Raw genomic sequence first — 26,651 nt, 5'->3', positions numbered from 1 at the left:
AATGTGCCAAAACAGAAACAAAGTTAAGATAGTTGAACCAGGTGAAATGGATCAAACAAGTTTAACTGAAGCAGGAATTATCATTTTAAATAAAATAAATAAAAAAAGGAGCCGTTCGCCTCATTTTAGAGTCTTCGCACAACCACTGCCCGGTATAACCATAACATGGAGTCCTACTCAAATAATAACAATGACTTACATATATGAAAAGTAATCAAAACACACCAGCCAATCTACCATGGGTCCTCAGATAAAAAATAAAAAATAAATTACAAAACTCTGTGACATCCTACAAGAATTTGTATGTATGCATGTATGATCGTTTACACTTTAATACAGGTGCCACGGAAGCCACCGTTGGGCAGTTTAGGTAGAGTTGAATAATGGTATAACAATTTCTGAAATGACAAAAAACTAGATCTGCATTTGTTTCTTTTTCTTTTCTTTTTTTAAATGATACTGCAGAAATTTGCGAAAACATTTGAGGAAGTAGATTGTTGATTGTGAATTCTCTCTTTCAAGTACAATAAGCAGCACTTCAAACCATCCACAGTTTAGCAATTTCCTGCAGCCAAAGCATTGGTGGGCAAAATAGGTTGTGGATGATTCGTAGCCGTGGTAAGATGGATAATGTCATCAAGTCCAGCAAAGCATCGTTAGCTCTCTAGACTGAACTCATTATCATCCTCAGGATTCTCAGGCGAGGCTGTCTCTGGAAAGACTTCTTCAAGGGGATACATCTTCTGAAATAGCTGCCAAAGTACCAGAACCACCACCAAATTCTAGTCAGTACGTCAACATATGAAAATAAGCATAATGCCTCAATAGATTAAACTTTTGGCAAGACAACTAAGAGAAAGAGAGAGAGAGAGAGAGAGAAAGAGACCATTAACAAATATAAAATCAATGAAAGATAGTCATCCGATTATACAATTATTTTGTTTCATATATCCTTCCGAACTTTCATTGCATGGGGGATGTCCCAAAACAGACTAGTTTATGCTATGAAGTAAGATGTAGTAATGTTGAGAAGTACCACAACTCATACATGGTAAAAAGAAACAGGAACTTTATGAAGGTCAAATTAAAGATAAAATACCTTCAAAGTTGCAAGCAAAATATTATTGTAATTAAGATTTCCATCTGGCATGGGAGTGGAGCTGATAGATTCAATGTGGTCCTGGAATCAACATAAAGTGCTTATCAGATTGCAACACATGTCAACCATAATGCTACACATACACAAATCACATTTACTGGTTTCAGCAATAAGGTCTACATGCATGAGCTCTGAAGTCTTATCCATTAGGGCTTTTAAGTCCTATCCATTAGGTTACCTCTCCAGTCTCCTCGTGTTTAATTTTCATTATTATTCATTGCAAAAGCACTCAGAGAGTCTTGCATCCACAACCTCATCCTCCATCTCATACATGTGCAAGGAGGAAGTGCTATTTGAGCTAGAGCACATTGGCTATCCTATCTGCATCTTTACCTTATTCATTTTGATCCTCATGTTATTATTATTATTTCTATAAGTAACTGAAATATATTAATGAAGAGAAAAAGACAGTGCTCCCATTATATATCTATTTTTGATCCTCATGTAATTAGGAAAAGAAAAAGTGATCTCTTTATCTATCAGTGATAATCCCCCAGGCCTAATGCAGGCATGTATGTAAATTACAGCATCAATCCCACAAGGGTCCTCAAAAAGAGAGGTTCAACCTGATTAGGGTTAGGGGTTTTTCTACTTCTTTTGGAAGGGGTGGACAAATCAAATGCACATACTCTGTACAACTATAACATCATAATCTATAAAACAGAGTCTAAAAGTATAAAACTTCTGCTGAGAAGCACACCATGGTAAGCTACTGAATATACAATGCCTTCCAAAGTACGGTGGGCTTTTCTTCTGCTGAATTTTCACTGTGAACTGTTGTACTACTTTCAGGATGTGCAGACTCAGGTAGTGTGAGAAGAGAATCCATGGCAGCATTTAGTAACTTTTGACCTTGGTTGGCATCATGACACAATGTGGAAAAGTATATTACAAACCTAAAAAAAGAGAAGGGAACAATGTCAACACACATTTCACTAAGGGAATCCATATATTAATGCTAGAGTCACATGAGCATGGAGAAAAAGGAGTCAATAACCATAATCAATTATTCAGCCACATTATAGTACACATCTCTCCACAATTAGCACCATGTATCCCACATCATAACCAAAGGCCAAATGCAACACTACTTAAATCATAACAGTGTAAAAAAAAGGCATTCTTCTAATTAAATATTTGTATCACACAATCACATTCTGAGAAAAAAGAATATGGCTTCTCCTTTCATATCATTTTTTCTTTTATTGGGGAAGCCGGGGGGTTGGGGGGGAAGCAGGAAGCAGGATGTTGGACATCACAACTAATTCAAACAACAGGACCATGATATATTCTTATAAACATTCTCTTATTAGGAGCAACCTTCATTCAATGCTCACTTGCAAAATCAGGATCGCATTAGGGTAAATTAAACCAAATCTCCCTAGGGGTTTGTATAAAGGCAATAAATAAATCCATGCTCTCTCACTCCGAGACTTCTCTAATGGAATATAAAATTAAAAAAAAAAAATTTTACTCAAAATTTTTTTTTTTTCTTAATTTGAGTAGGAATCTTTAAAAAAATGAAATATTCCGTTAGAGAAGTTAGAGTGTAGAGGGGATTGACTTAATTGTTGCCTTTATGAAAACCTCAAGAAAGGAATATCATTTCATTCTTTTTTTTTTGTGGCAACATTGCACCCTTGACTTAAACAACTGAGGACAAAATTTTGTGGATCCTACACAAATTATACATGCTTCCTACTGCAACAGACCTATATTGTTATATTGGGCACAGACATAATGCTTCCTGATTGAAAATGCAGAACCTCCCAAAGATTCCATCATTATGATATACTCATTGGTAAAACATTAAAAACAGAAGACAGATTAGCAATTATCTTCAAAAACTCATAACTTACATACCCAAAGGACAAACAGCTAAATCGCTATAAAATTAGTTGTAGCCTTAAACTATAACCTTACTCAATTTCCCCATCCATTGTCCACCATAACTCCATTGCCTTGAGTGAAGCTGCGCCCCCAAGGATTGTTATCATCATTCAAAATTTTTAAATGAGTGAAGCTGGGTTCTTTTGTTGCTACTATAAGTGTCTCTTGAGAGAAAACATGGGGGGGGTGTACGTAGTTTCTTCCTTGAGTCCAAACATTTTCAGTTAGTTTTAGAGGAAGGGGGTCGTTATTTTAAGCTCCAGATTTTTGAGAGAGGCAAATTCTTTATGAGATCAGTTTTCTTGGGCAAGAACGCAGCACATTGGTTGATGTTAAACATAGAACACATTGTTGTTGGGGTGAGCCCCAAACAGTTCTTTTCTCTTAGAGAAGGAGACACAGCTTTTACTCTCCAATGGAGTTCCAACTCCTTTGGCCAGTTCTTGCTGTTGACTGAGCTCAAAACAGGTGAGTCTAGGAGGTCGATTATCATACCGGAAGGTAAAGAGAGATATGGCTGGAGGGCTTTTGGCCTTGAACTTAGAAAAGTGTTGAATCCTTCTCATTATGCAGTGGGAGAAAATGGTCCCAAATTCATTCCTCAGGTGTGGAGGTTCAACCTGGAGGCTCATTCTAGAACTTTTGCTGAAGTTGTACAAGGCTTTCATGGAAGAGTAGAGGATAGAAAGAAGCCTATGCAACCAGGAGTCTCAGTCAAGGGGAAGATACCACATAAAGGAGAGAAGAAGATGGGGGAGATTCTGAGAATCACAGGTGCAAAGGTAGGGGATTTTCCGGTGAAGTTATCTGATAAGATGGAAGGGGTGGGAGGGGTTAGGAGGGAGAGCTGCATTCTTGAGGAGGCAGAGGGCGGTGAGCAAACTTGGGCAGACCCTAGGATCAGTGTACCTAGCAGTAGTTTGAATTCAAAAGTTTATGACAGAAGGAAGAAGAGTGACTGACGTAGGACAACCACACTAACAATAGAACAAAAGATAAACCCTAGGAGTCAGCACCTAAGGGCTGCTTGGAGTCAGCACCAAGCAAACTGAAGTCGGCACCAGTGAAAGAAAACACACGTTTATTTTTAATAATTCTCAAAAACTGTCTTACAATAATCTGAAAAATTGTTTAAATAGCCAACAATAAAAAAAACCCTAAAGAAACCCTAATCATTAAATGTTCGGGCTTGCTTAATTTCAAGCCCAATAACTAGTATGCTCCATCCATAAGGTCACAGGTTGGGCCGTCTTCTTTTTGCTCTTCCTCCTATACGTGTGTATAATTGGGGGCTTGTACCTCGTGTCCGCACCAACTCCCCCCGGGTGAGAAGAACTCGACCCCGTCGAGTGGAAATCTGAAGAGCTCTGATAGTACTCCAGCAAATCAGGATCCAGTCGCAATAGCTCATCTCGAGTAATCCATGTGCAATCAGAATCTGGTCGCCCTCGCCACCGAACTAAGAAACGGTGAACTCCTCCATCCCTGGTAGAAACAATCTGTTCATCTAAAATAGCATCAATAGATTCTTTATGTGCATAGGGCAAATTTAAGGGTAAAGGAGTGGGAATAGGGGCATCAATAGGGTTAGGCAAAGACTCATCAAAAGGGGTATCAGGAATAGTTGTGGGGCTTTTATAAGCAACTAGATCCTCAATATTAAAGGAGGAGCTAATACCATAATCATGAGGGAGGTCAATGACATATGCATTTGGGCCCATTCGTTTCAATATCTTGAATGGTCCGGCACTACGAGCCTACAATTTCTTAACGGTCCCAGAGGGAAACCGTTCAGGTCGAATCCGAATCATGACATAATCCCCTACCTGAAACTCTGCATGACGTCGATGAGTGTCAGCATGAATTTCATATTGAGAATTACTTGCCTGAATTTTTTTGCGAATCTCATTATGCAAATCATGAATATGTCGTGCAAATGCCTCAGCAGACTCAGAAATCCTAACATGTGGGGACATGGGCAAAAGATCTAAGGGCTTCCTAGGTGTATATCCATGCACAACCTCAAAAGGACTAGCACCTATAGACCTATTGACAGAGTTATTATATGCAAGTTGGGCTACTGGAAGAATAGAATCCCAATTTCGATTGGCTTCACCCACTAGACACCGAAGGAGGTTGCCTAGACTACGATTAACTACCTCAGTTTGACCATCAGTTTGAGGATGAAATGCCATGGAAAATTTCAATTTGGTGCCCACTAAATGCCACAAGGTCTTCCAAAAATAACTCATGAAGCGAACATCCCTATCAGACACTATGGTTTTGGGAAGACCATAAAGTTTGACAATCTCATCAAAGTAGAGTTTTGCAATCTTAGAAGCATCAGAGGTCTTAGAACATGGTAGGAAATGAGCCATCTTGGAGAAGCGATCAACAACTACTAGAATGGAATCATGATTCCTAAAGGTGCGGGGCAAACCTAACATAAAGTCCATACTCCCATCCTGCCACGGGCGATCTGGCACAGGTAGAGGTGTGTACAAGCCAGTGTTTTGCTTGCGATGTTTGGCTAGTTGACATGTACGACATTGACCAACTATCTTGGCAACACCCCTCTTAAGACTAGGCCAATAGAATTGACGTTCCACTTCCTCAATTGTCTTGTCTCGGCCAAAATGACCTGCCAGGCCTCCCGCATGTATTTCCCAAACTAGGAAATCTCTTACTGAAGACCGAGGGATACATAACTTGTTGGCCTTGAACAAGTACCCATCTTGAAGGGTATAATCATCCAGGATTGGTCGTGGGGCATTCCTGAGGCTAGTGTAGAGGTCCCCAAAATCTGGGCATGACTCATAATCATCCTTGAGTCGTTCAAACCCAGTAACCTTAACACTCATGATGGATAGCAAAGACACCCTTCGACTTAGTGCATCAGCAGCCTTATTCTCAATTCCCGCCCTATGCTTCACTACAAAGTGGTAGCGCTGCAAAAATTCAACCCAACTACCGTGCCTAAAATTTAGCTTCTTTTGGGAATGGAGATAGCGCAAAGCTTCATGATCAGAGTAGATAACAAATTCTTGAGACAACAGGTAATGGCGCCAATGCCAAAGAGCTCGAATAATGGCATAAAACTCTTTGTCATATGTGGAGTACTTTTGCTTAGCGTCATTCAACTTTTCACTGAAATAAGCAATTGGGTGACGCTCTTGACTAAGTACTCCCCCTATACCAATACCTGAGGCATCACATTCCACCTCAAAAGGCTTGGTAAAATCAGGGAGACGCATGACAGGTGCCTCAGTCATCTTTTGCTTTACCTCATTGAAAGCTTTAGCAGCAGCTTTAGTCCAAACAAACTCCCCTTGTTTCATGCAGTCAGTGATGGGGGACATAAGGGTACTAAACCCCTTGATGAATCGGCGATAAAAGGAAGCGAGCCCATGAAAGTTTCGAATTTCATGGATATTTTTGGGCTCGGGCCACTTCACAATCGCTTGAATCTTTTGGGGGTCGGCAGAAACTCCCTCAGAGGACACTATGAAACCTAGGAAGACGACTCTATTAGTGAAGAAAGAACACTTCTTGAGGTTGCCATATAGACTCTCCTTCCTAAGGGTAGTACAAACTTGAGTTAGGTGGTCTAAGTGTTGCTCCCTAGACTTACTATAGATGAGGATGTCATCAAAGTACACAACCAAAAATTTCCCCATAAAAGGCTTGAGCACTTGAGTCATCACTCTCATAAAGGTACTAGGAGCATTGGACAATCCAAAAGGCATCACCATCCACTCATATAAACCATCCTTCGTCTTGAAGGCAGTTTTCCACTCATCACCCGAACGAACCCTAATTTGATGATAGCCGCTCTTTAAGTCTATCTTAGAGAAGATCATTGCTCCAGCCATCATATCTAACATGTCATCCAACCGGGGGATAGGAAATCGATATTTCACAGTGATCTTGTTGATGGCACGACTATCAACACACATCCGCCAAGTTCCATCTTTTTTTGGAGTTAAGAGTGCAGAGACCGCACAAGGACTCATGCTTTCACGTACAAAACCCTTCTTAGGTAGTTCTTCTACTTGCCTTTGCAACTCGGCATGCTCTGCAGGGCTCATCCTATAATGAGGCAAGTTAGGTAGGGCCGCTCCGGGCACAAAATCTATGGCGTGTTGTATGTCACGCATGGGTGGCAAATGATCGAGGAGTTCCTCAGGGAAAACGTCCTTAAATTCCTGGAGCACTAACCTCACTTCTTCAGGTTGCTCCTCACTGGTCTCTCCACGTAATTCCCTGGCAACTAAGACAAACACCATGGACTCTTGAATTGCTACCCTTTCAAATGCCCTTGGACTTATGATGTTCAGGCCTTTCGCCTTTGGTACTTCTGTCTTCTTGCTCATGCCAATTGGCTTGGGTTTCAAAGGAGTGAGCACAATCTTCTTACCTTCAAACATAAATGAGCAAGAATTGGATCGCCCATGAAGGGTGACATCCAGATCATACAGCCAAGGTCTACCTAAGATGATATACCCTACATCCATGGGAATTACGTCACACCATATTTCAGCCTTGTAGGTGAGGAATTGAAGTGGGACAACACATCTTTCTTTTATGGCTATGGAGGAAGTATCCACCCAAGAAACTTTATATGGGTTAGGGTGTGGGGTCAATTTCAAGCCTAGGCGGGAAACAACGTTAGAAGACACTGCGTTAATGCAACTTCCACTATCTATGATAACCTTGCAAGTTTTGTCTCCACACTTAGTGTAAGTTTGAAAGATGGCACTTCTTAGCCAATCATCAGCGTCTCTATGCTCTGCCAAGGCACACCTTACCACATTCACTCTAGGGATACCAAAGTTCTTGGAGTCATCAACTTGGGGAGAAATGGCTCTAATGCATGTGAGATAGCTAGGATCATCTTCCCATTCTGCTTCAACATCTTGGGTTTCTTCAACATTTGGATCATACACTAGCTCCTCAACATCTTCTACCTTTTCATCACCCTCTTGAACGACAAGGGTCCTAGAGGGACATCTAGCAGCGATGTGTCCAACCCCATTGCATTTGAAGCATTGGAGGCGAGATCATAATCTTGAAGGCTCATTGACCACACCTTTTCCCTTGTCCTCTTTTTCTATTGGGGTGCTATTGGGGTTGACCTTAGGGGGTAAGGCAAGTCTAGGTTTGCTTCCAAAAGGTTGAGGGTTGGCCGGAACACTTCAGGGCTCAGAACGTCGCCAAAAGATAGATTTGGATGCTAATTCACAATTCCTAGCGAGGTCATATGCTTCTCTTAAGGTAGTGACTCCTCGGGTGATAATCTCGCCTAGTAGGTTAGCATTTAAACCTTTCTTAAACCTATTGAGTGTGACAACCTCTTCCTCGACTATTCGAATTCGCCTCTTGAACTCCTTGAACTTCTCTATATACTCAGCCACAGGAGTAGTGCCTTGCCTTAGGCGATCCCATTCCTCAAGGAGGGAGCTCCTATAAGTTGAAGGAAGATAATTCCTTGAGAGGGCACCCTTCATCTCAAGCCAATCAGTAATGGGTGGCTCATGTCGTCGCCTAATGCTATCCTCAAGGTCCTCCCAGAAAAGGTCGGCTCTTCCAACTAACTTTATCCTAGCATACCTCACTTTCTTATTCTCAGCCCAATGGTAGTAGTCAAAGAATTTATCCATCTGACGTAACCAATCAGTGAAAACCCATGGGTCCAGGCAGCCGTCAAAGGTGGGTGCTTCTATCTTTTCCTTGAACATTCTATCATCATAATCCCTAGGGTCATTGTGATTATAGTGATCATGTTCAAAGTTTGGAACCCTATGAAAGTAACCGTGGTGATTTTGCCTAAGCAAGTTATCTCCTTCATGGTTAACGGTCTCTCTTTGAGATGCTTCAATTTGATCAACCCTATCAATTAAATTACGGACAGTTTTTGCTAGGTCATCTATGGTTTGCTCTAAGGAGGACCTAGACTCAGAAGTGGATTGATGTTCAGAGTTTGACATGATGCGACCACTACGTAGATGCATGCACACTATATTTATGAATGCAATTGAGATTCACAAAAGTTCAAGTAACCAATTCTCAATTTAAAATTAAGGTCAGGCAAGAGTGCATGTGAAGAAATTGCAGTCAAGTAGTGACAGAGTTCACAATATTGAGAGATAGCCCAAATAAAAGTCAATTTTCAATAAGCTCCACAATTAATAATGAGGATCAAATATTTCAAAGTTTTTTTTTTTTTTTTAGAATGGGTACAAAGCACAAATAATAAAATAGCTAATTTGGGCACAAAATGGGTAGGCCAATAATATATGGTGGGATATGCACATAAAAAATATAAAGATAATATTTCAATGAGACAAAATTGAACCCACCAAAAGAGAGTAAGAGTTGTACCTAGTCAGTGGCCAATCTCTTTGCACTGGATAGTCAAGTAAATGGATCTGACTTGGATAAGTGAACCTGTGGAGAACAAGTTAAGGCCCAATACATGCAATGGGCTCACAGCAACAATACTGACCTTTTTTTTTTTTTTTTTATTAATGAAATATAATAAAATACAGTTCACGGACTTAAAACTGAAGAGGCTACAGACTGAAAGAGGCTATAGAAACTAAAGAAACAAACAACGAACTCAGGACTAAAAGAAAAGGAAAAAAAAATTTCTCTGCGATGAGAGTCTTCTGCCGGTGTAGGAGACTGATGGCGGCATGAAGGAAGTGCAGACAGCGGCAGGTGGCTGTTTTTCTCAGGTTTCAGCAGCGGCAGAGGCTCGTCAATCTCAGCAGCGGCAGTTGCTCTTCGATCTCAGCAGCGGTGGGTCGACAATGGGTTTTGGCGGCTGGGTCTTGCGGCGGTGAGGGTTAATTTCTGGGTACCGGCGGCTGGTGGTTGATGGGCTTACGTGGGTCACCTTCTTCTCTTCTCTGATACTTTTTTTTTTTTTTTTTTTTTTTTTTTTTTTTTTTTTTTGGGTTTGTGGGGTGTGGGTTCTGTGGTCAGAGGCGGGCACGGATGGTGGTCACCGGCTTGGGAGACGTCACTGGCTTCTTTGATGGCTTGGGGATGAAAAACTCATGTGGGGCTGCGGGGTATACACGGATCGCTGGGACTGGTTTGGGCTTGTTCAAGATTTCATGGGGCAAATACTTGAAAGGTACTGACATATTTGGCTGGCTTGCTCTTTTGATGGTTTTGCTTTCTATTGGTTGTCTACGGTTGTGTTGTATGGATCGAAAGTTTGCTCTGATACCAAAACTGACGTAGGACAACCACACTAACAATAGAACAAAAGATAAACCCTAGGAGTCAGCACCTAAGGGCTGCTTGGAGTCAGCACCAAGCAAACTGGAGTCGGCACCAGTGAAAGAAAACACACGTTTATTTTTAATAATTCTCAAAAACTATCTTACAATAATCTGAAAAATTGTTTAAATAGCCAACAATAAAAAAAACCCTAAAGAAACCCTAATCATTAAATGTTCGGGCTTGCTTAATTTCAAGCCCAATAACTAGTATGCTCCATCCATAAGGTCACAGGTTGGGCCGTCTTCTTTTTGCTCTTCCTCCTATACGTGTGTATAATTGGGGGCTTGTACCTCGTGTCCGCACCAGTGACGTTTGGAGTGCTGGCTGGTCAAGGAGAGGTCTTGTCGTGGAAGTTGATGTGATAGGAAGGAGGCGGGTTTTCTGGGAGAGAAAGAGAGGGGGTGGTACGAAGAGCAGACTTGTTTCTCGGGCAGTTGGAAGGGAGAGTGTCACGGATGCTTCTAACTCTCTTAAATGGGTTCCTAAGGGCTTCAAACGGGCTGCTGTTAAGCCATATTTGGGCCTTGGAACAAGCCCAGAGCTGGCTGACCCAGGTGTGGGTTTCATTAAACCTGTGTTTTCTGGCCCAAGCACTTTTGAAGTGGGTGAGGGCTCGTTGGCTGGTGGTGGAGGCTCAGCCCAGGCCCTGCTGATGGATGTTTCTGAGTTTGGAGTCCCGGCCTGGCGCGATGAGCACTTGGTGGATGGTTCATCTCTCGCCGGCAGCTCTGGCGAGCTCGTCGTCGACTGTAGCACTGGCGAGCCACCGTCGCCACCGGAGGCCGTCAGTTCCTCTCTCGCCGGTAGCTCCGACGAGCTTTCGTTGGTTCTAGGTAAGGCCGGCGACGCCGGAACCAGCTCCGACGAGCCGCCGTTCTCACCGGGAAGGTCCGACGAGCTCTCCTCCGTTGGATCTAACTCCGGTGAGCTCACGGTGTCTCTGGGTAAGGCAAAAATGGCGATTTCGTCGCCCTTGGTTGAGTGTATCCTTTCTGGTTTGTTTCTGAGTTTTTTGAGGGCTGGGCTTGTGGTTTTGGGGGATCAAGAAAGGGATGATGGTGGCTTGGTCAGCCTCACACCGATTGCTGCCCATGAACCTGAGCAACCCAGGTTAGTGGAGTTACCCACAAAGTCTTTGTGTGCTGTCCCTGGGGCAAGTGTTTTAGTGGAGGAAGGATGGAATCTTTCAGATAAGGGTTTGGGTGGAGAGGATAGCTCACCTGTCCCTCTGATGTCTATTACTCCCTCTGGGATTCACTTGTCAGCTGAACTGAATTGTGGTAATGAGGCAGTGGGGTGTGAAAATATATTGGATACGTCAAGATGGGTGAAGAATAGACTCCCTGGTTTCAGTAAACTGGTGGGGTTGCCTTTGAACCGTCATGAGAAGCTTTGCATCGCATTGTTACAAAAGATTGAGAAGGAGACGGAGACTGCTAAAGCGGTGAATAGGAATGTTACTCTCTCTAGAAAAGTTGTTATCTTTAAGGATAAAGGGAAGAGAGAGCTGAGGAACCTACAATCTTCGGTTAATTATGACAGCAGGTAGTGTGTTGGCTCTTGAGCTAATTTTCGGTTGGGTTTTCTTGTGTTTATGAATTTAAAAATTCTCTCTTGGAATGTTAGGGGTCTGAATGACCGTCGGAAACGTTCTATTGTTAAAAATTTACTACGGGATTGGAAGTGTGATGTAATTTGCTTTCAAGAAACTAAACTTACTGGTTTGAACAGACAGATGGTGGGGAATTTGTGGAGCTGCCCCTTTGTGGATTGGGTGGCTTTGGACGCTGTCCAGACAGCCGGTGGGATTCTACTGATGTGGGATAGGAGGGTTTTAGAAAGGTCGGAAGTTTTGGTGGGTTCTTTCTCTGTGTCTGTGCGGTGGCAAGGGGTGGGAGACGGTTTCAATTGGGCTTGTTCGGGGGTTTATGGCCCTATTGATAACAATGCGAGGGGATTGATGTGGGATGAGTTGGTTGGTGTTCAGCAATATTGGAATGTCCCTTGGTGTTGTATTGGGGATTTCAATATTGTCCGCTTCCCTAGTGAACGTTTGGGTAATTCTCGTCTCACTCCGGCAATGGATCTTTTTTCGGAGTTCGTCGAGGACCTTAATTTGATTGATTTGCCTTTGGAGGGTGGGAGGTATACCTGGTCTAGAGGGTCAGTTCGGCCTTCGATGTTTAGGATAGACAAAGTTTTGGTGTCTCAGGAGTGGGAGGAGCATTATCCGGATGTGATCCAACGGATTTTACCTCGCCTTGTTTCTGACCACTTCCCTATTCTAGTGGAGGTGGGGGGAATAGCGAAGGGGAAAAGTCCGTTTAGGTTTGAGAATATGTGGCTCAAGACGGAAGGCTTTATTGATAGAGTTGAGTCTTGGTGGAATCGTCATTCTTTCTCTGGCACTCCTAGTTTTGTGTTTGCCAAAAAATTGAAGGCCTTGAAAGAGGACATCGTTCGGTGGAATCGTTTGGAGTTTGGTCATGTTGGTCGCAAAAAGTCTCAATTATTAGAGACTTTGAAGTCTTTAGATGCCAAGGAAGGGGAGTTTGGTCTCTCTGATGCAGAGTCTAGTGAGAGAGCGGTGGCGAGATCTGAAGTTGAGAATCTTCTCTCCTTGGAAGAAATCTCTTGGAGACAGAAATCCAAGATGCTTTGGATTAAGGAAGGAGATAACAACACTAAATTCTTCCATAAGATGGCTAATTCTCGAAGAAGGTTTAATCACCTGAGTTTCTTGGAGGTGGATGGGGTGATCTATGAGGAGGAATCTGAGATGGCTGCTCAGGTTGTGCATTTTTATAAAAATTTGTACCAGGAGTCAGAAGAGTGGAGACCCTTTGTGGAAGGTCTGGAGTTTGATCAGATAGATGGGTCGGAGAGGGGTTGGCTTGAAAGGAGGTTCGAGAAGGAGGAGATTCTTCTAACTCTTAATGAGTTGGGGGGAGATAAAGCTCCAGGTCCAGATGGTTTCTCTATGGCTTTTTTCCACCATTGCTGGAGAGTGGTGGAAAGAGATGTTCTAGCAGTTTTTGAGGAGTTCTATCTTCATAGTAAGTTTGAGAAATCCCTGAATGCGACCTTTATAACTCTTATTCCTAAGAAAAATAATGCTTCTAATATTCGAGACTTCAGGCCTATCAGCTTGGTGGGGAGCTTGTACAAGATTTTGTCAAAGGTTTTGGCAAATAGGTTGAAACAAGTTTTAGATCAACTGATTTATGAGTCTCAAAATAGTTTTGTGGGAGGTAGACAAATTCTTGACTCAGTTCTTATTGCTAATGAGTGTGTTGATAGTCGTGTTAAGAGCAAGATTCCGGAGGTTATTTGTAAGCTTGACATCGAGAAAGCTTACGATCATGTGAATTGGGAGGCTCTTCTAGATCTTTTGAAGAGAATGGGCTTTGGGGAAAAATGGTGTAGATGGATTCGCACTTGTATCTCTACTGTCCAGTTTTCTATTTTGATTAATGGGGCGCCAACTGACTTTTTTGGGAGTACGAGGGGTCTAAGACAAGGGGACCCGCTATCTCCAATGCTGTTTTTGGTTATGATGGAGGTTTTGAGTAGGATGTTGAAAAGAGCAAAAGGAGCTGGCTTGATCAAAGGTTTCCAAGCTGTTGGTAGTCGGGGTGTAGGGGAATGTGTCTCGCATCTTCTGTTTGCGGACGATACTATTCTATTCTGTGATGCGGATGTGGAGTAGATCCTTCATGTGCGGATGCTTCTCCTTTGTTTCCAGGCTGTGACTGGTTTGAAGGTTAATGTCTCGAAGAGCAAGTTGGTTCCTATAGGGGAGGTTAATAATGTTCATGCCTTGGCAGAGATTCTGGGTTGTCGGATTGGGTCTTTGCCTATGACCTATCTTGGTATGCCGTTGGGGGCTTCCCATAAGTCCCCTTCTATATGGAATCCTATCTTGGAGAAATTTCAGAGGAAATTGGCCGGGTGGAAGAAGTTGTATTTATCTAAAGGTGGTAGGTTGACGCTGCTTAAGAGTACGCTTTCTAGCCTTCCTACTTACTTTTTATCCCTTTTTACCATTCCCTCGCATGTGGCTAATAAGATTGAGAAGATTCAAAGGGACTTCTTGTGGGGGGATTCGAAGATTCATTTGGTGGGGTGGGATAAGGTGTGTGCTCCTAAGGTTAATGGTGGTTTGGGTATAAGGAAGTTAACTACGTTTAATAAAGCGTTACTAGGAAAATGGCTATGGCGGTTTGGGGTTGAGGAGACTCGTCTTTGGCGGAGGGTTATAGCTTTGAAGTTTGGGGAAGAGTGGGGGGGTTGGTCGTCCAAATTAGGCAGGGGTGTTCATGGGTGTGGTTTATGGAGAAGTATCCGGAAAGGTTGGGAGGTGTTTTCCAAACACGTCCGATTTGAGGTAGGGGCGGGGGATAGGGTGAAGTTTTGGACGGATCATTGGTGTGGGGACTTACCTCTCCATCTATCCTTCCCGGTAGTGTATGGGATTGCTATTAATAAGGAGGCATCTGTAGCCTCGTCTCTCGAGCGTCTGGGAATCGAGGCCCGGAGAAGTTGGAAGGTTCTCCTTCTTAGAAATCCGAATGATTGGGAGTCGGGTGTTGTGGATGATTTCCTTCATTCCCTGGATTCTAATTTACCTCTTTCTGAGCAAAGAGACCGTATGATTTGGAATCTGTCAAAGAAGGGGGTTTTTGATGTTCGATCGTTCTATGATAAGCTTCGATGTCCCTTGCCTATTATCTTTCCTTGGAAAGGTGTTTGGAAGGTTAAGGCTCCTATGCACGTCTCCTTCTTTGTCTAGTCTGCAGCTTGGGAAAAGATTCTTATAGGGACATTCTGCGGTGTAGAGGCTTTGATTTTGTTGATTGGTGTATTTTGTGCTGTAGTAATGGGGAGACAGCAAATCACTTGCTTCTTCATTGTGGAAAAGCTTTTCAGTTGTGGAGCCTGGTGTTTAGATCTTTTGGGATTTCTTGGGTCTTGCCAAAATCGATTGCAGATACGCTTTTCGGCTGGTGGAACTGACTCGGAAAGCACTCTTCTAGAGTTTGGAATCTAGCTCCGTTGTGCCTAATGTGGTGCATTTGGAGGGAGCGAAACTGGCGTACTTTTGAGGACAGGGACAAAACTGATGACCAACTGCTCGCTTACTTTAGCGGCTCTCTTTTTGATTGGTCTAGGGCTTGGGGACTCACCTCTAGTGATTCTATCCCTATGTTTCTTAGTTCTCTTCTTTGTAATTAGTTCTTTGTTGGCTTCGCTCATTTTCTTGTTTTCTTCTTTTCTTTTTCTTTTTTTGTTTCCTCCTCTGTACTCTCTGTTTGTCCTTTTGTTTTCCTGAGGTTTTAATATAATTTTTCTTACTTATCAAAAAAAAAAAAAAAAATTTAAATCATTTTATTATCTTCCCACTGTTTCCATCCTTGTGCATTAATATTCAGAGTTCCACAATTCTGCATATTGTCACATTCCCATCCTTGTGCTTCATTTTTCAGAGCTCCACTACCCTGCATATTGTTACATTCCCAAGGATTGTTTTCTTGGTTCATATAATGCCCCTCTGAAGGAACAGACATTGAATTTTTTATCCTATTGTTTTTATACCCCAAATTTGAATTCTCTTCTCCCTCATCAGAAGAAAAGTACACTTCATCCAACTCCTTAATCAGTTCATGATCAATTTTAGTATTCCAATCTATTTCATCAGTATAAATATCTGGATCAGGCGGAGAGATTTCACAGGGGAGGTTATTCATCTTTGCCCAAATACATTTCTTTGCATTTTGAAGTGCTTCTTCGCCAGCAGAATCATCCCAACTGAGAATATTTTTATGGCAGAACATAATATTCTTGGTATCTACTATCTTCCCCCATGGTATTGTTCCAACCAAACTGCAGAATTTCTTTTCCCATAAAGGCATGCCATCTTTCCATTCTATAGGGGGAAAAAAAACAATTTATGAGCTCACTAAGATCCATTATTGTTTCTGATAAGAATCCACTAACTAAACAAAATGAGTTGAGAATATATATGAAAAAAGGAGAACAAGAAACCCCATGAACTAGAACAACTTTCTTCATCAGCAAATAAATTTATTTTAAGGAAAAGAAATGTAGCATTGAAATCGATGAACAATGTTCAACATATGCAAAATATCATGAGAATCACACAACCATCTAGAAGAAAGTTTCTCTCTATTCACTATCTTGACACCAAACATCCATCAAACCCTACTGAAGAATTCTCCATGATATTATCGAGAACCTTAACTTAGTGTTGAACTTTTTAAAGACCCTACATCAAAATTAGAATCAAAGCCCATTAAAGCTTCTGTCTTGCATCACCTATCTCATGCAATCAGCCCTTCTAGAAGGAGAAATACGAGAATATAATGAATCCATAAGAGATTCGAAATTTGTACACCCTTTAATCATTGAAATTATGGATGAACATGAGATTCCAAAAAGAAATCATGTCCTCCCCTCTACAGCACCATGGAGAGGACACTGAAGCTTCCTTATCCCCCAAGATTCCCAACTTTGTACTAATTCAAAGTGGATGACTTGTCCTAGCCCGCTCTAACTCCTTTCCAAAGACTACACCCATGTGGCTTCTGCAAATCCAAAGTAGAACAACCAGCTCCCAATTCCCCACATTGAGCAGCAACTACACATCTCCAAGAATAGCTACCCTCCCCATCAGACCCCCATAACCACTTACCTATTAGTGCTTGGTTAAATGTGGTTATCTTCCTTATAGCCAACCCTACCCAAATCCCAAAGCCTTTTGAGTTTAATTCTCATGGTTACAAGTCCTAAAATTCCTTCAATTCTATTAACTGCTTAACTCAGTAGGCACACCAGCATGCATAAAAAATATGATTAAGGTCAGTGTCTACTGTCCATTCTATTATCAAGGGTGCATCTGTTATAGCACAAAAATTATTGCTTTTGTTGATGAATACTTAGCAACAGACAAAAGAGGACACAAATTGGAAGTGATTTATGGTTTTCAACCAGCTAGTTAAACCTATTTTAAGGACAAAATTGCGTGACCCAAAACTAGAAGATCCATGGAATTTATTCCATCTGAAAATCAAGGATTAATTACAATTAGCAGCAAGTAATACGTGGACAATATCCTAATCTTAGTAAGTAATGTACAAGGTGACAACATGACTAAATTACTATACAATGATAAGGTAAGTCCAACCTCCGACAGTCCTCCCAACAAGACCAGAATATAACTTTAATTAGTCAGAAATCTTATCAGCAGTTGAAGAAAATGAAAGTCCATAAATACACAAATGCTCCAAGGAATCTATATATAAATGGAAATGTGTATTAAAGCATATAATTTTCAGTGGCATTAAATTAAATCAGCAAAAGATATAATTTTGAGATGAGAATAAACTTTCTGGCTACATTCTCCTAAAGATTACTGAATGCAAATGCCATAATTGTTAATATAGGTAATGTCCAATTCACAATAAACATTCTACAATTTTGATATAGATTTGGCTGTGTAAAACTACGCTATGTATCTATTCAAAATAATAGAAGACAATTCCTATTCCTTTCTTTTTCATTTATCACTTTCTTTAATTCTTTCTCTCATAGCTAAACATTCCAAAGACATAAAATTTATTAAAATTCAATTTCTTAACTATTTCAGCATTTTCTTAGCAACCAAACAGAACAACAACAACAAACAAACTCAAGAAACTAGTAAAAAAAAAAAACTACTGTAACTAAGATTTCAGATCAAAACTCATCAAGAAAAATACTAAAAAAACTAACACCCAGTTCACGAAAAGGACCAAAATCTTGAAAAAGAAAGGAAAAAAAAAAAAAGAGTAACCTGGAGGAGGTACAGTGTCGTAAACAGGCGACCTTGGAGCTCGTCGTTGACGGAAAATTCTTCGATTTTTCCAATTACCCATTACACCCAAATGCACAAAACTCAAAACCCAACAAAGAAAACAAAGAAGACCCTTATCCTTAAGCCCCTCTTCTTCTCATTTTTATAGAAGAGAGAGAGAGAACTGAGAAAACAGAAGACAGATATACTTCGAGAACAAGGTTTTTGAAGTACAAGCAAAGAAGCAAAGGACGAATGGCCTTGGCTATGAAATTTTAGAGATTAATGGCCTTAGCTAAGAAGATTTACCAGAGAGAGAGAGATTGACATTGACAATGAGGTTTGTGGTTTCTGAAGGGACTGTTTGACCTTGGTAAATTTGTAACCTTTTTTTTTTTTGTGGGTGGCTGTAAAATTTGTGTTTATTCTGTTTTAGATTTACCATAGAGGGAGAGATTGACATTGACAATGGGGTTTCTGGTTTCTGAAGGGACTGTCTCAGTCTGATCTTGGTAAATTTGTAACTTTATTTTTTTTTTTGTGGGTGGCTGTAAAATTTGTGTTTATTCTGTTTTTTATAGCCATGAATCATGATGTTGTGTTGGTCTGATTTATGAGTTGGTCCAGTAGCACAAATTTTTCTGACAACTTTTTTTTTTTTTTTTTTGAGAAATAATTACAATATCCTACTAATCTCACAATTTGAACTTTTTCCCCTTTAGATCCCCAAACACATTATTTATGGTACTATGGGGAGATGCCAATTCAACTATAAACACTTTGTGCAAAGTAATTTTTCAACAACTTTGTTACACGACATGTCTTGAACGGTGGAAATAAAATAGTGAGAGTAGTCATGTAGCAAAATTGTGAAAAAATTTGTAGTATTAGTGCGCATTTGGATATAGCTTATTTTGCTGAAAATTGAAAACAATAAAAAAAAAATATTTCAGTTACTGTTTATTAATAAAATTACTTTGCATTTGCCTGTTTCAACTGTTCATATATCATGAACAGTGTAAGAGGTGCTGGACTTAAAAAAAAAAAAAAGCCGAAAACGCAACTTGCATGAAACGCAGACGCAAATCCACTTACCCAAACAGAGTTTTAAACTTTACTCTTCATTTATTGTAACTTGTAAGAATAAGGTCTAGTCTAAATTTACGCCACTATAAATTATTTTACAACATTTTTATAAATTGTTATTATAACTAATTTTTTACTAATTTTCATCTAGACTTACTAATAATATCACTTTTTTATTTATTAACAAATACTCACCACATCAGTAATTTGTACATCATTTACTTATTTTCCAATAATCCATCACTAGATCAGCTGTTTATAACAATTTTTGTAAAAAAAATCTATATCTCTACCATTTTCCTAATTTTTATATTATCTATTAATAATCTACCAAATCAATTATCTTTTTTTCTTTTCTTTTTTTCGATTTACTTTCTCTTATTTTAAAGAGCTACCATGCAATATTTTTTTCATGTACTTTCTCCTTAAAAAAATATTAACACGATAGATTGGGATTAAAATGACAACGAGTGAGGAACTAAAATTATTAATGTTAACAAAAAAAAATATATATATATATATATATATATAAACATAAAATAATTGTTTCTTAATACATTTTTAATGGATCATTTATTAAAATAAAATTTGACATTTTTTTAAATCTTAAAAATAATCTATGATTGATTTTATATACTAATTATGGCATTCCAAATTTTTTGAAGGAAATTTTAGAAACATTCCAACTAAATTGAAACATGAAATCACACACAAAATCCAAATTAAATCAAAGAATATAATTGAATAGCTTCCAATCCGATGGACAAAATGCGTTTTACCTCTAATGATACATGAATATTATTTGATTGCATGAGAATCTATCATTTTTTAAAAAATATTTAATTATTATTTTTCTTTGTGACTATTTTAAGACTACTTGCTAGAAAACCTAATATACTCATCTATAAAAATTAGAATTGTATGTGCCTAAACAGAAACATGAATTCAGATGGCTGAACTAGGTGAAAATGAACCGAAGCAAGAATTGTCTATACTAAGTGGCCAGTTACTCTTGAATGTGGCAAAACAGAAACAAAATTAAGATAGTTGAACCAGGTGAAATGGATCGAACAATCTTAACTGAAGCAGGAATTATCTTCTTTTTTAAAAAAAAATTATTATAATAATCATAAAAATGTGCCGTTCTCCTAATTTTAGAGTCTTAACACAACCACTGCCCAGTGTAACCATAACATGGAGTCCTACTCAGTTTGGTTTGCATAAGACTTACTATCAAACAATAACAATGACTTACATATATGAAATGTAATCAAATCACACCAGCAAATCTATCATGGGTCCTCGGATAAAAAAAATTACAAAACTCTGACATCCTACAAGAATTTGTATGTATGCATGTATGATCTTTTACACTTTAATACAGGTGCCACGGCAGCCACTGTTGGGCAGTTCAGGTAGAGTTGAATAATGGTACAACAATTTCGGAAATGAAAAAAACAAGATCTGCATTTGTTTCTTTTTCTTCTTTTTTTAAACGATACTACAGAAATTTGCGAAAACATTTGAGGAAGTAGATTGTTGATTGTGAAGTTCTCTTTTTCAAGTACAATAAGCAGCACTTCAAACCATCCACAGTTTGGCAATTTCCTGCGGCCAAAGCATTGGTGGGCAAAATAGGTTGCAGATGATTCGTAGCCGTGGTAAGACGGATAGTGTCATCTAGTCCAGCAAAGCATCGTTAGCTCTCTAGACTGAACTCATTATCATCCTCAGGATTCTCAGGCGAGGCTGTCTCTGGAAAGACTTCTTCAAGGGGATACATCTTCTGAAATAGCTGCCAAAGTACCAGAACCACCACCAAATTCTAGTCAGTAAGTCAACATATGAAAATAAGCATAATGCCTCAATAGATTAAACTTATGGCAAGACAAGGGAAAAAGAGAGAGAGAGAGAGAGAGACCATTAACAAAAATAAAATCAATGAAAGATAGTCATACAATTATTTTGTTTCAAATATCCTCCCGAACTTTCATTGCATGGGGATGTCCCAAAACAGACTAGTTTATGCTATGAAGTAAGATGTAGTAATGTTGAGAAGTACCACAACTCATACATGGTAAAAAGACACATGGAACTTTATGAAGGTCAAATTAAAGATAAAATACCTTCAAAGTTGCAAGCAAAATATTATTGTAATTAAGATTTCCATCTGGCATGGGAGTGGAGCTGATAGATTCAAAGTGGTCCTGGAATCAACATAAAATGCTTATCAGATTGCAACACATGTCAACCATAATGCTACACATACACAAATCACATTTACTGCAGGCTTCAGCAATAAGGTCTACATGCATGAGCTCTGAAGTCTTATCCATTAGGGCTTTTAAGTCCTATCCATTGGGGCTTTTAAGTCCTATCCATTAGGTTACCTCTCCAGTCTCCTCATGTTTAATTTTCATTTTTATTTATTACAAAAAAGCACTCAGTGAGTCTTGCATCCACAACCTCATCCTCCATCTCATACATGTGCAAGGAGGAAGTGCTATTTGAGCTAGAGCACATTGGCTATCCTATCTGCATCTTTACCTTATTCATTTTGATCCTCATGTTATTATTATTATTATTTCTATAAGTAACTGAAATATTTTATTGAAGAGAAAAGAAAGTGCTCCCATTATATATCTATTTTTGATCCTCATGTAATTAGGAAAAGAAAAAGTGATCTCTTTATCTATCAGTGATAATCCCCCAGGCCTAATGCAGGCATATATGTAAATTACAGCATCAATCCCACAAGGGTCCTCAAAAAGAGAGGTTCAACCTGATTAGGGTTAGGGGTTTTTCTACTTCTTTTGGGAGACGGAAGGGGGGGACAAAACAAATGCACGTACTCTGTACAACTATAACACCATAATCTATAAAATAGAATCTAAAGTATAAAACTTCGGCTGAGAAGCACACCATGGTAAGCTCCTGAATATACATCGCCTTCCAAAGTACGGTGGGCTTTTCTTCTGCTGAATTTTCACTGTGAACTGTTGTACTACTTTCAGGATGTTCAGGCTCAGGTAGTGTGAGAAGAGAATCCATGGCAGCATTTAGTAACTTTTCACCTTGGTTGGCATCATGACACAATGTGGAAAAGTATATTACAAACCTGAAAAAATAGAAGGGAACAATATTAACACACATTTCACTAAGGGAATCCATATATTAATGCTAGTCACATGAGCAGGGAGAAAAAGGAGTCAATATCCATAATCAATTATTCAGCCACATTATAGTACACATCTCTCCACAATTATCACCATGTATCCCACATCATAACCAAAGGCCAAATGCAACACTCCTTAAATCATAACAGTGTAAAAAACAGCATTCTTCTAATTACATATTTGTGTCACACAATCACATTCTGAGAAAAAAGAATATGGCTTCTCCTTTTATATCATTTTTTTCTTTTATTGGGGAAGCTGGGTGGTTGGGGGGGGAGCAGGAAGCAGGATGTTGGACATCACAACTAATTCAAACAACAGGACCATGATATATTCTTATAAACATTCTCTTATTAGGAGCAACCTTCATTCAACGCTCACTTGCAAAATCAGGATCGCATCAAAATTTAATTTAGGGTAAATAAAACCAAATCTCCCTAGGGTTTGTATAAAGGCAATAAATAAATCCATGCTCTCTCACTCTGTGACTTCTCCAACAGAATATTAAGTTTTAAAAAAATATTTTTTTACTCAAATTAATAGTTTTTCTTAATATGAGTAGGAATCTTTAAAAAAATGAAATATTCCGTTAGAGAAGTCAGAGCATAGAGGGGATTGACTTAATTGTTGCCTTTATGAAAACCTCAAGAAAGGAATGTCATTTCATTCTTAATTTTTTTGTGTGTGGCAACATTGCACCCTTGACTTAAACAACTGAGGACAAAATTTTGTGGATCCAACACAAATTATACATGCTTCCTACTGCAACAGACCTATATTGTTATATTGGGCACAGACATAATGCTTCCTGATTGAAATGCACAACCTCCCAAAGATTCCATCATTATGATATACTCATTGGTAAAACATTAAAAACAGAAGACAGATTAGCAATTATCTTCAAAAACTCATAACTTACATGCCCAAAGGACAAACAGCTAAATCGCTACCTATTTGGAGAGCTCGAATTGACGTAACCTGTTCAGGGAACAAAGCTAGAGGGAGGAAAAAAAAGTCAGTCTCTCTTTCTCTCTCTTCCTTATTTCATTCAACAAAGAACAGAAATAGCACTAGAACTTGATCTTACATCTAGGAGGATATACCACCAGAAAATTTGATGTTTCAGGCCTTAAGGAACTCTTTGTAATGCATATTCCCCGTGCCACTTTCCTTTTAATACTTCCCAGACCTGGTGGAGATGAAGTTAATGGCAACTGAACTATGAAGGATGGATCCAGGATTAGCTGATGGCTGAATAAGTCTTGACCTGAAGATAATCTAACTCCTTTATAATGCCCAGTACACTGCAAAATTTTCAAGCAATGAGAAGATAAATTTAGTACAGATAGCCATATAAGCTTTTATAATAAACACAATTTAAAAAAAATAAAAAAATAAAAAACACCTATGCACCTTGTCCATAAGTATGGCAATTACTGGCATTCGCAGAACCTGCATATTAGAAGTTTCAGCTGCAGATAAGTATCACAGCATGATAAAGCAAAAAAAGAAGGTTCTTTCACTCTCTCTGATGGACAAAAGTTGAATGTTAACAAGAACAAGAAGATGTAAGTTCAATAATCAAATCTCTGCAACCAGGTAAATATCCTGACCCAAAATGTACTGCCAACATTATCTATATGGTAATTATCAATAAAAATCTTATTCAAAGTTTAAAATAATAATAATAATAAAGTTTTCCTTTCTAACTATTCTTGGGTTTCATCCCTTCCTACGAAATCTGTTTCCAGGTTTTTTAATTATTAGCCACACAATTTCAATCCAAATCAAAGCAAATAATTGACTCACTCCCAATTCTTAAAGGCATCATGCAAATATGTCAAGTTCTCTCTTATAAAATGCATAATACAAACAGTTAAGGACATTTGAAATAAGATTAGACAAGTATGAACATGCATATACCTATTTCCTCATAAACAAAATGCACAAGACATTGACAAGTATTCAGCAGGATGTAAAAATGGTAAGGAATTATCAAATAATGACACTCTTAGAAAGCTAAACTGTGGATCCCTTAACTAGAACTTACATGAATGCAACCCTTGACAGCGGCACGACGGCAAAAAGCCTGTGGTAGTTCCCCGTGACCATAAACTGGATACAGAAAAGCCCCAAGTGCATTTGGAAACCTGAGAGAGACAAGAACCATAAACGCACATACTTGGGGTACCTTGCTTCTTAAAATAAAAACCAACCAAACATTCTTGATTCAAGGATGCAAGCAAGAAACATAATGCTCTAGTGATACAGTCAAGACAGTTGTAAAGCCCCAAAACCATCCATTATCCAGACAAAGATTACATTCACCTGATGAACCTATTCATAACATTTTACTTTAACAAAGTCTCAAGCAATCCATAATCCAGACAAGCAACACAGTTACCGGTAGTGGTATCATCAACATTACACCAGTAGTAGGTGGGTAGCAACAAGAAAACAGTACTACATAAAGTCGATACAAAACAAAGAAGAAATAAACTACCTGCCAACCGATGCATTGTAGAGAGTTAAACGATCTATACCATCTTTTGTCTTAAGTACATCTTCACAAACCTCCACGTTGTCCTGATCACAATCGGCCATTGCTATAGCATACAGAATAATCCTAGAGGAGGAAAAGATGTAGAAGTTCTCAGTACTGAACCAGAACCACATAAACTACTAAGCACAGAAACAAATACCAAAAAGTTACAGGCAAAAAAAAAAAAACTATAAATGTGACCATCCTAAAAGGAATCAAGTCCAAACACCACATTACAGCATTTAGAAGCTATCGCCCAACCAGGCTTCAGTCACACAGATTGGAAAAAACTACTATATCATATCAAGCACATTTGAGTTTTACATGGTGTAATTAACACTTAACGATACATTCAACAATTTGTTAGTTTTCTCATACTCAATTGCTTAAATAACAAATTCTTTGGTAAAAAGAGAAAGGCACGTAATGCTTCAATACCTTCATAGTTTGTATAACACAATAGCCTCCACCAAGTTCAGCTTAAACTTTAAAATCTTATTCAGTACAAATCAAGCACAAATGTAGAATCCCAAAACACAAAACTTTTGTATTCCTCAACTCTCAAGCACAAATTTAATTTTAAATAAAAATTAAAAAAAAGCGACATGAAAACGACCCAAAACTTGCCTTTTTCCTTTTCTTTTACCTAAGCAACTGAATTGAATTGACATATTTGTGATTGTTTACTAGTCCCTTTTTCTTACTCACTAGACAATACTTTAATCTTTCAAAACATATTAGATATGGTATTCATGTAACTTTCTAACATATGCATAATTTAGCAGAAATAATATATTCAACAAATAGTATGCACTTGAAATCACAACAAAAAAAAGCTCTCACTAGCAGTAGCAGATAGTGTACGATTTTATCTTTGGAGGCAACCGCATTTTGTTCAAGAACTCGACGAAAGGACTCTCCAAATCCTGCTCTGAAATCCTTGAATTCCCGCTCTCATTCTCACCGCCGCCTTCACCGTCCAAGTGCTGCTGAACCAGCTTGAAGAACCTCATCAGCTGGTTCTTCTCCGTCAGCCCCAAGCTCTTATCCTTGAATATCGCGGCCCGAGAGTCCGGCACGCTAGTCAATTTCCCATTCTCGCTATACACGAAGCTCGCGTCAACGCCCTTGAACTCTATGTACTGGTTGGCTCCAGATTTCAGTATCAGATCCACGGATTTATCGGCGCAGAACAAAACCCTAGGTCCGCACAAGTCGACGTTGAATTTTCTGGAATGTTCTTCGCCGAGGACGTCGGGGGCAAAAGAGGAAATTTTGACGTGGGAGAAGAGGGGGCGGGCGGCGAGAGCCGCGAGGGTGAAATCGTGGCCGTCGGATGGGGCGGAGGGCGGAGAGGGAGGAGGGGCAGAATGGGAAATGAGGAAAGAGGAGAGGTCTTGGAGGGAGAGGGAGGTGTAGTTGGAGCCGTAGAATGGGTTGGGGTCGAGGTGGAGGACGGTTTTGCCGTTGGCGGAAGCGGCGGCGGCGATCACGGATTCTGGTAGGCCTGTACCGAGGAGGATTAGATCGAAGTTGGTCGGCTCGATTGGAGGGTATGATGATGCATCTTCGCTCATGGCGGCAAGTGTGATGGACTCGCCCGCTGGAAAGCACAATTTTTGAGCTCCTAGAAAATGTTTAGAGAGAACAAAA

At 39.5% G+C, this 26,651-nt stretch overlaps 2 protein-coding genes across 3 annotated transcripts; both read right to left on the bottom strand.

The window, feature by feature from the left end:
* Window positions 1-177: 177 nt before the first annotated feature.
* Window positions 178-26,651, bottom strand: LOC115987183 (rab escort protein 1-like). 2 transcript variants are annotated; one of them, XR_004090999.1, is made up of 9 exons: window positions 25,863-26,651; window positions 24,960-25,082; window positions 24,507-24,606; window positions 23,870-23,908; window positions 23,544-23,760; window positions 23,376-23,451; window positions 1,860-2,055; window positions 1,100-1,180; window positions 178-752 (listed from the first exon to the last, which is right to left on the bottom strand). XR_004090999.1 is itself a non-coding variant. In XM_031110683.1 (9 exons), exons 1-9 carry the CDS (start codon window positions 26,573-26,575, stop codon window positions 20,980-20,982), a joined length of 1,641 nt encoding a protein of 546 aa, XP_030966543.1. In that variant the 5' UTR covers window positions 26,576-26,651; the 3' UTR covers window positions 20,516-20,979. The 2 variants fall into 2 exon arrangements, 1 of the variants encoding a protein (XP_030966543.1); XM_031110683.1 differs by lacking the exons at window positions 178-752; window positions 1,100-1,180; window positions 1,860-2,055 and adding exons at window positions 20,516-21,075; window positions 21,407-21,487; window positions 22,203-22,398.
* On the bottom strand, window positions 3,112-18,716 carry LOC115987185. Its single transcript, XM_031110686.1, has 3 exons — window positions 18,195-18,716; window positions 15,721-16,268; window positions 3,112-3,168 (listed from the first exon to the last, which is right to left on the bottom strand). Exons 1-2 carry the CDS (start codon window positions 18,274-18,276, stop codon window positions 15,721-15,723), a joined length of 630 nt encoding a protein of 209 aa, XP_030966546.1. The 5' UTR covers window positions 18,277-18,716; the 3' UTR covers window positions 3,112-3,168.

The sequence above is a fragment of the Quercus lobata genome, chromosome 4 (genome assembly GCF_001633185.2).
Source record: "Quercus lobata isolate SW786 chromosome 4, ValleyOak3.0 Primary Assembly, whole genome shotgun sequence".
Taxonomy (NCBI): domain Eukaryota; kingdom Viridiplantae; phylum Streptophyta; class Magnoliopsida; order Fagales; family Fagaceae; genus Quercus; species Quercus lobata.
Note: the sequence above shows the minus strand (reverse complement) of the source record. Positions and strands in the feature narration are given on the sequence as shown.

Excerpts from the sequence above, each read along its gene's own strand:
- LOC115987185 (XM_031110686.1), bottom strand. The coding sequence starts at position 18,276 with ATGGGTAATTGGAAAAATCGAAGAATTTTCCGTCAACGACGAGCTCCA. Across the intron at positions 16,269-18,194 it reads CGACACTGTACCTCCTCCAG|AATGGAAAGATGGCATGCCT; the intron begins GTTACTCTTTTT and ends TTCCCCCTATAG.
- LOC115987183 (XM_031110683.1), bottom strand. The coding sequence starts at position 26,575 with ATGAGCGAAGATGCATCATCATACCCTCCAATCGAGCCGACCAACTTC. Across the intron at positions 22,399-23,375 it reads GCTGTTTGTCCTTTGGGCAT|GTTTGTAATATACTTTTCCA; the intron begins GTAAGTTATGAG and ends CTATTTTTTCAG. Across the intron at positions 21,076-21,406 it reads TTTTGCTTGCAACTTTGAAG|CTATTTCAGAAGATGTATCC; the intron begins GTATTTTATCTT and ends GTACTTTGGCAG.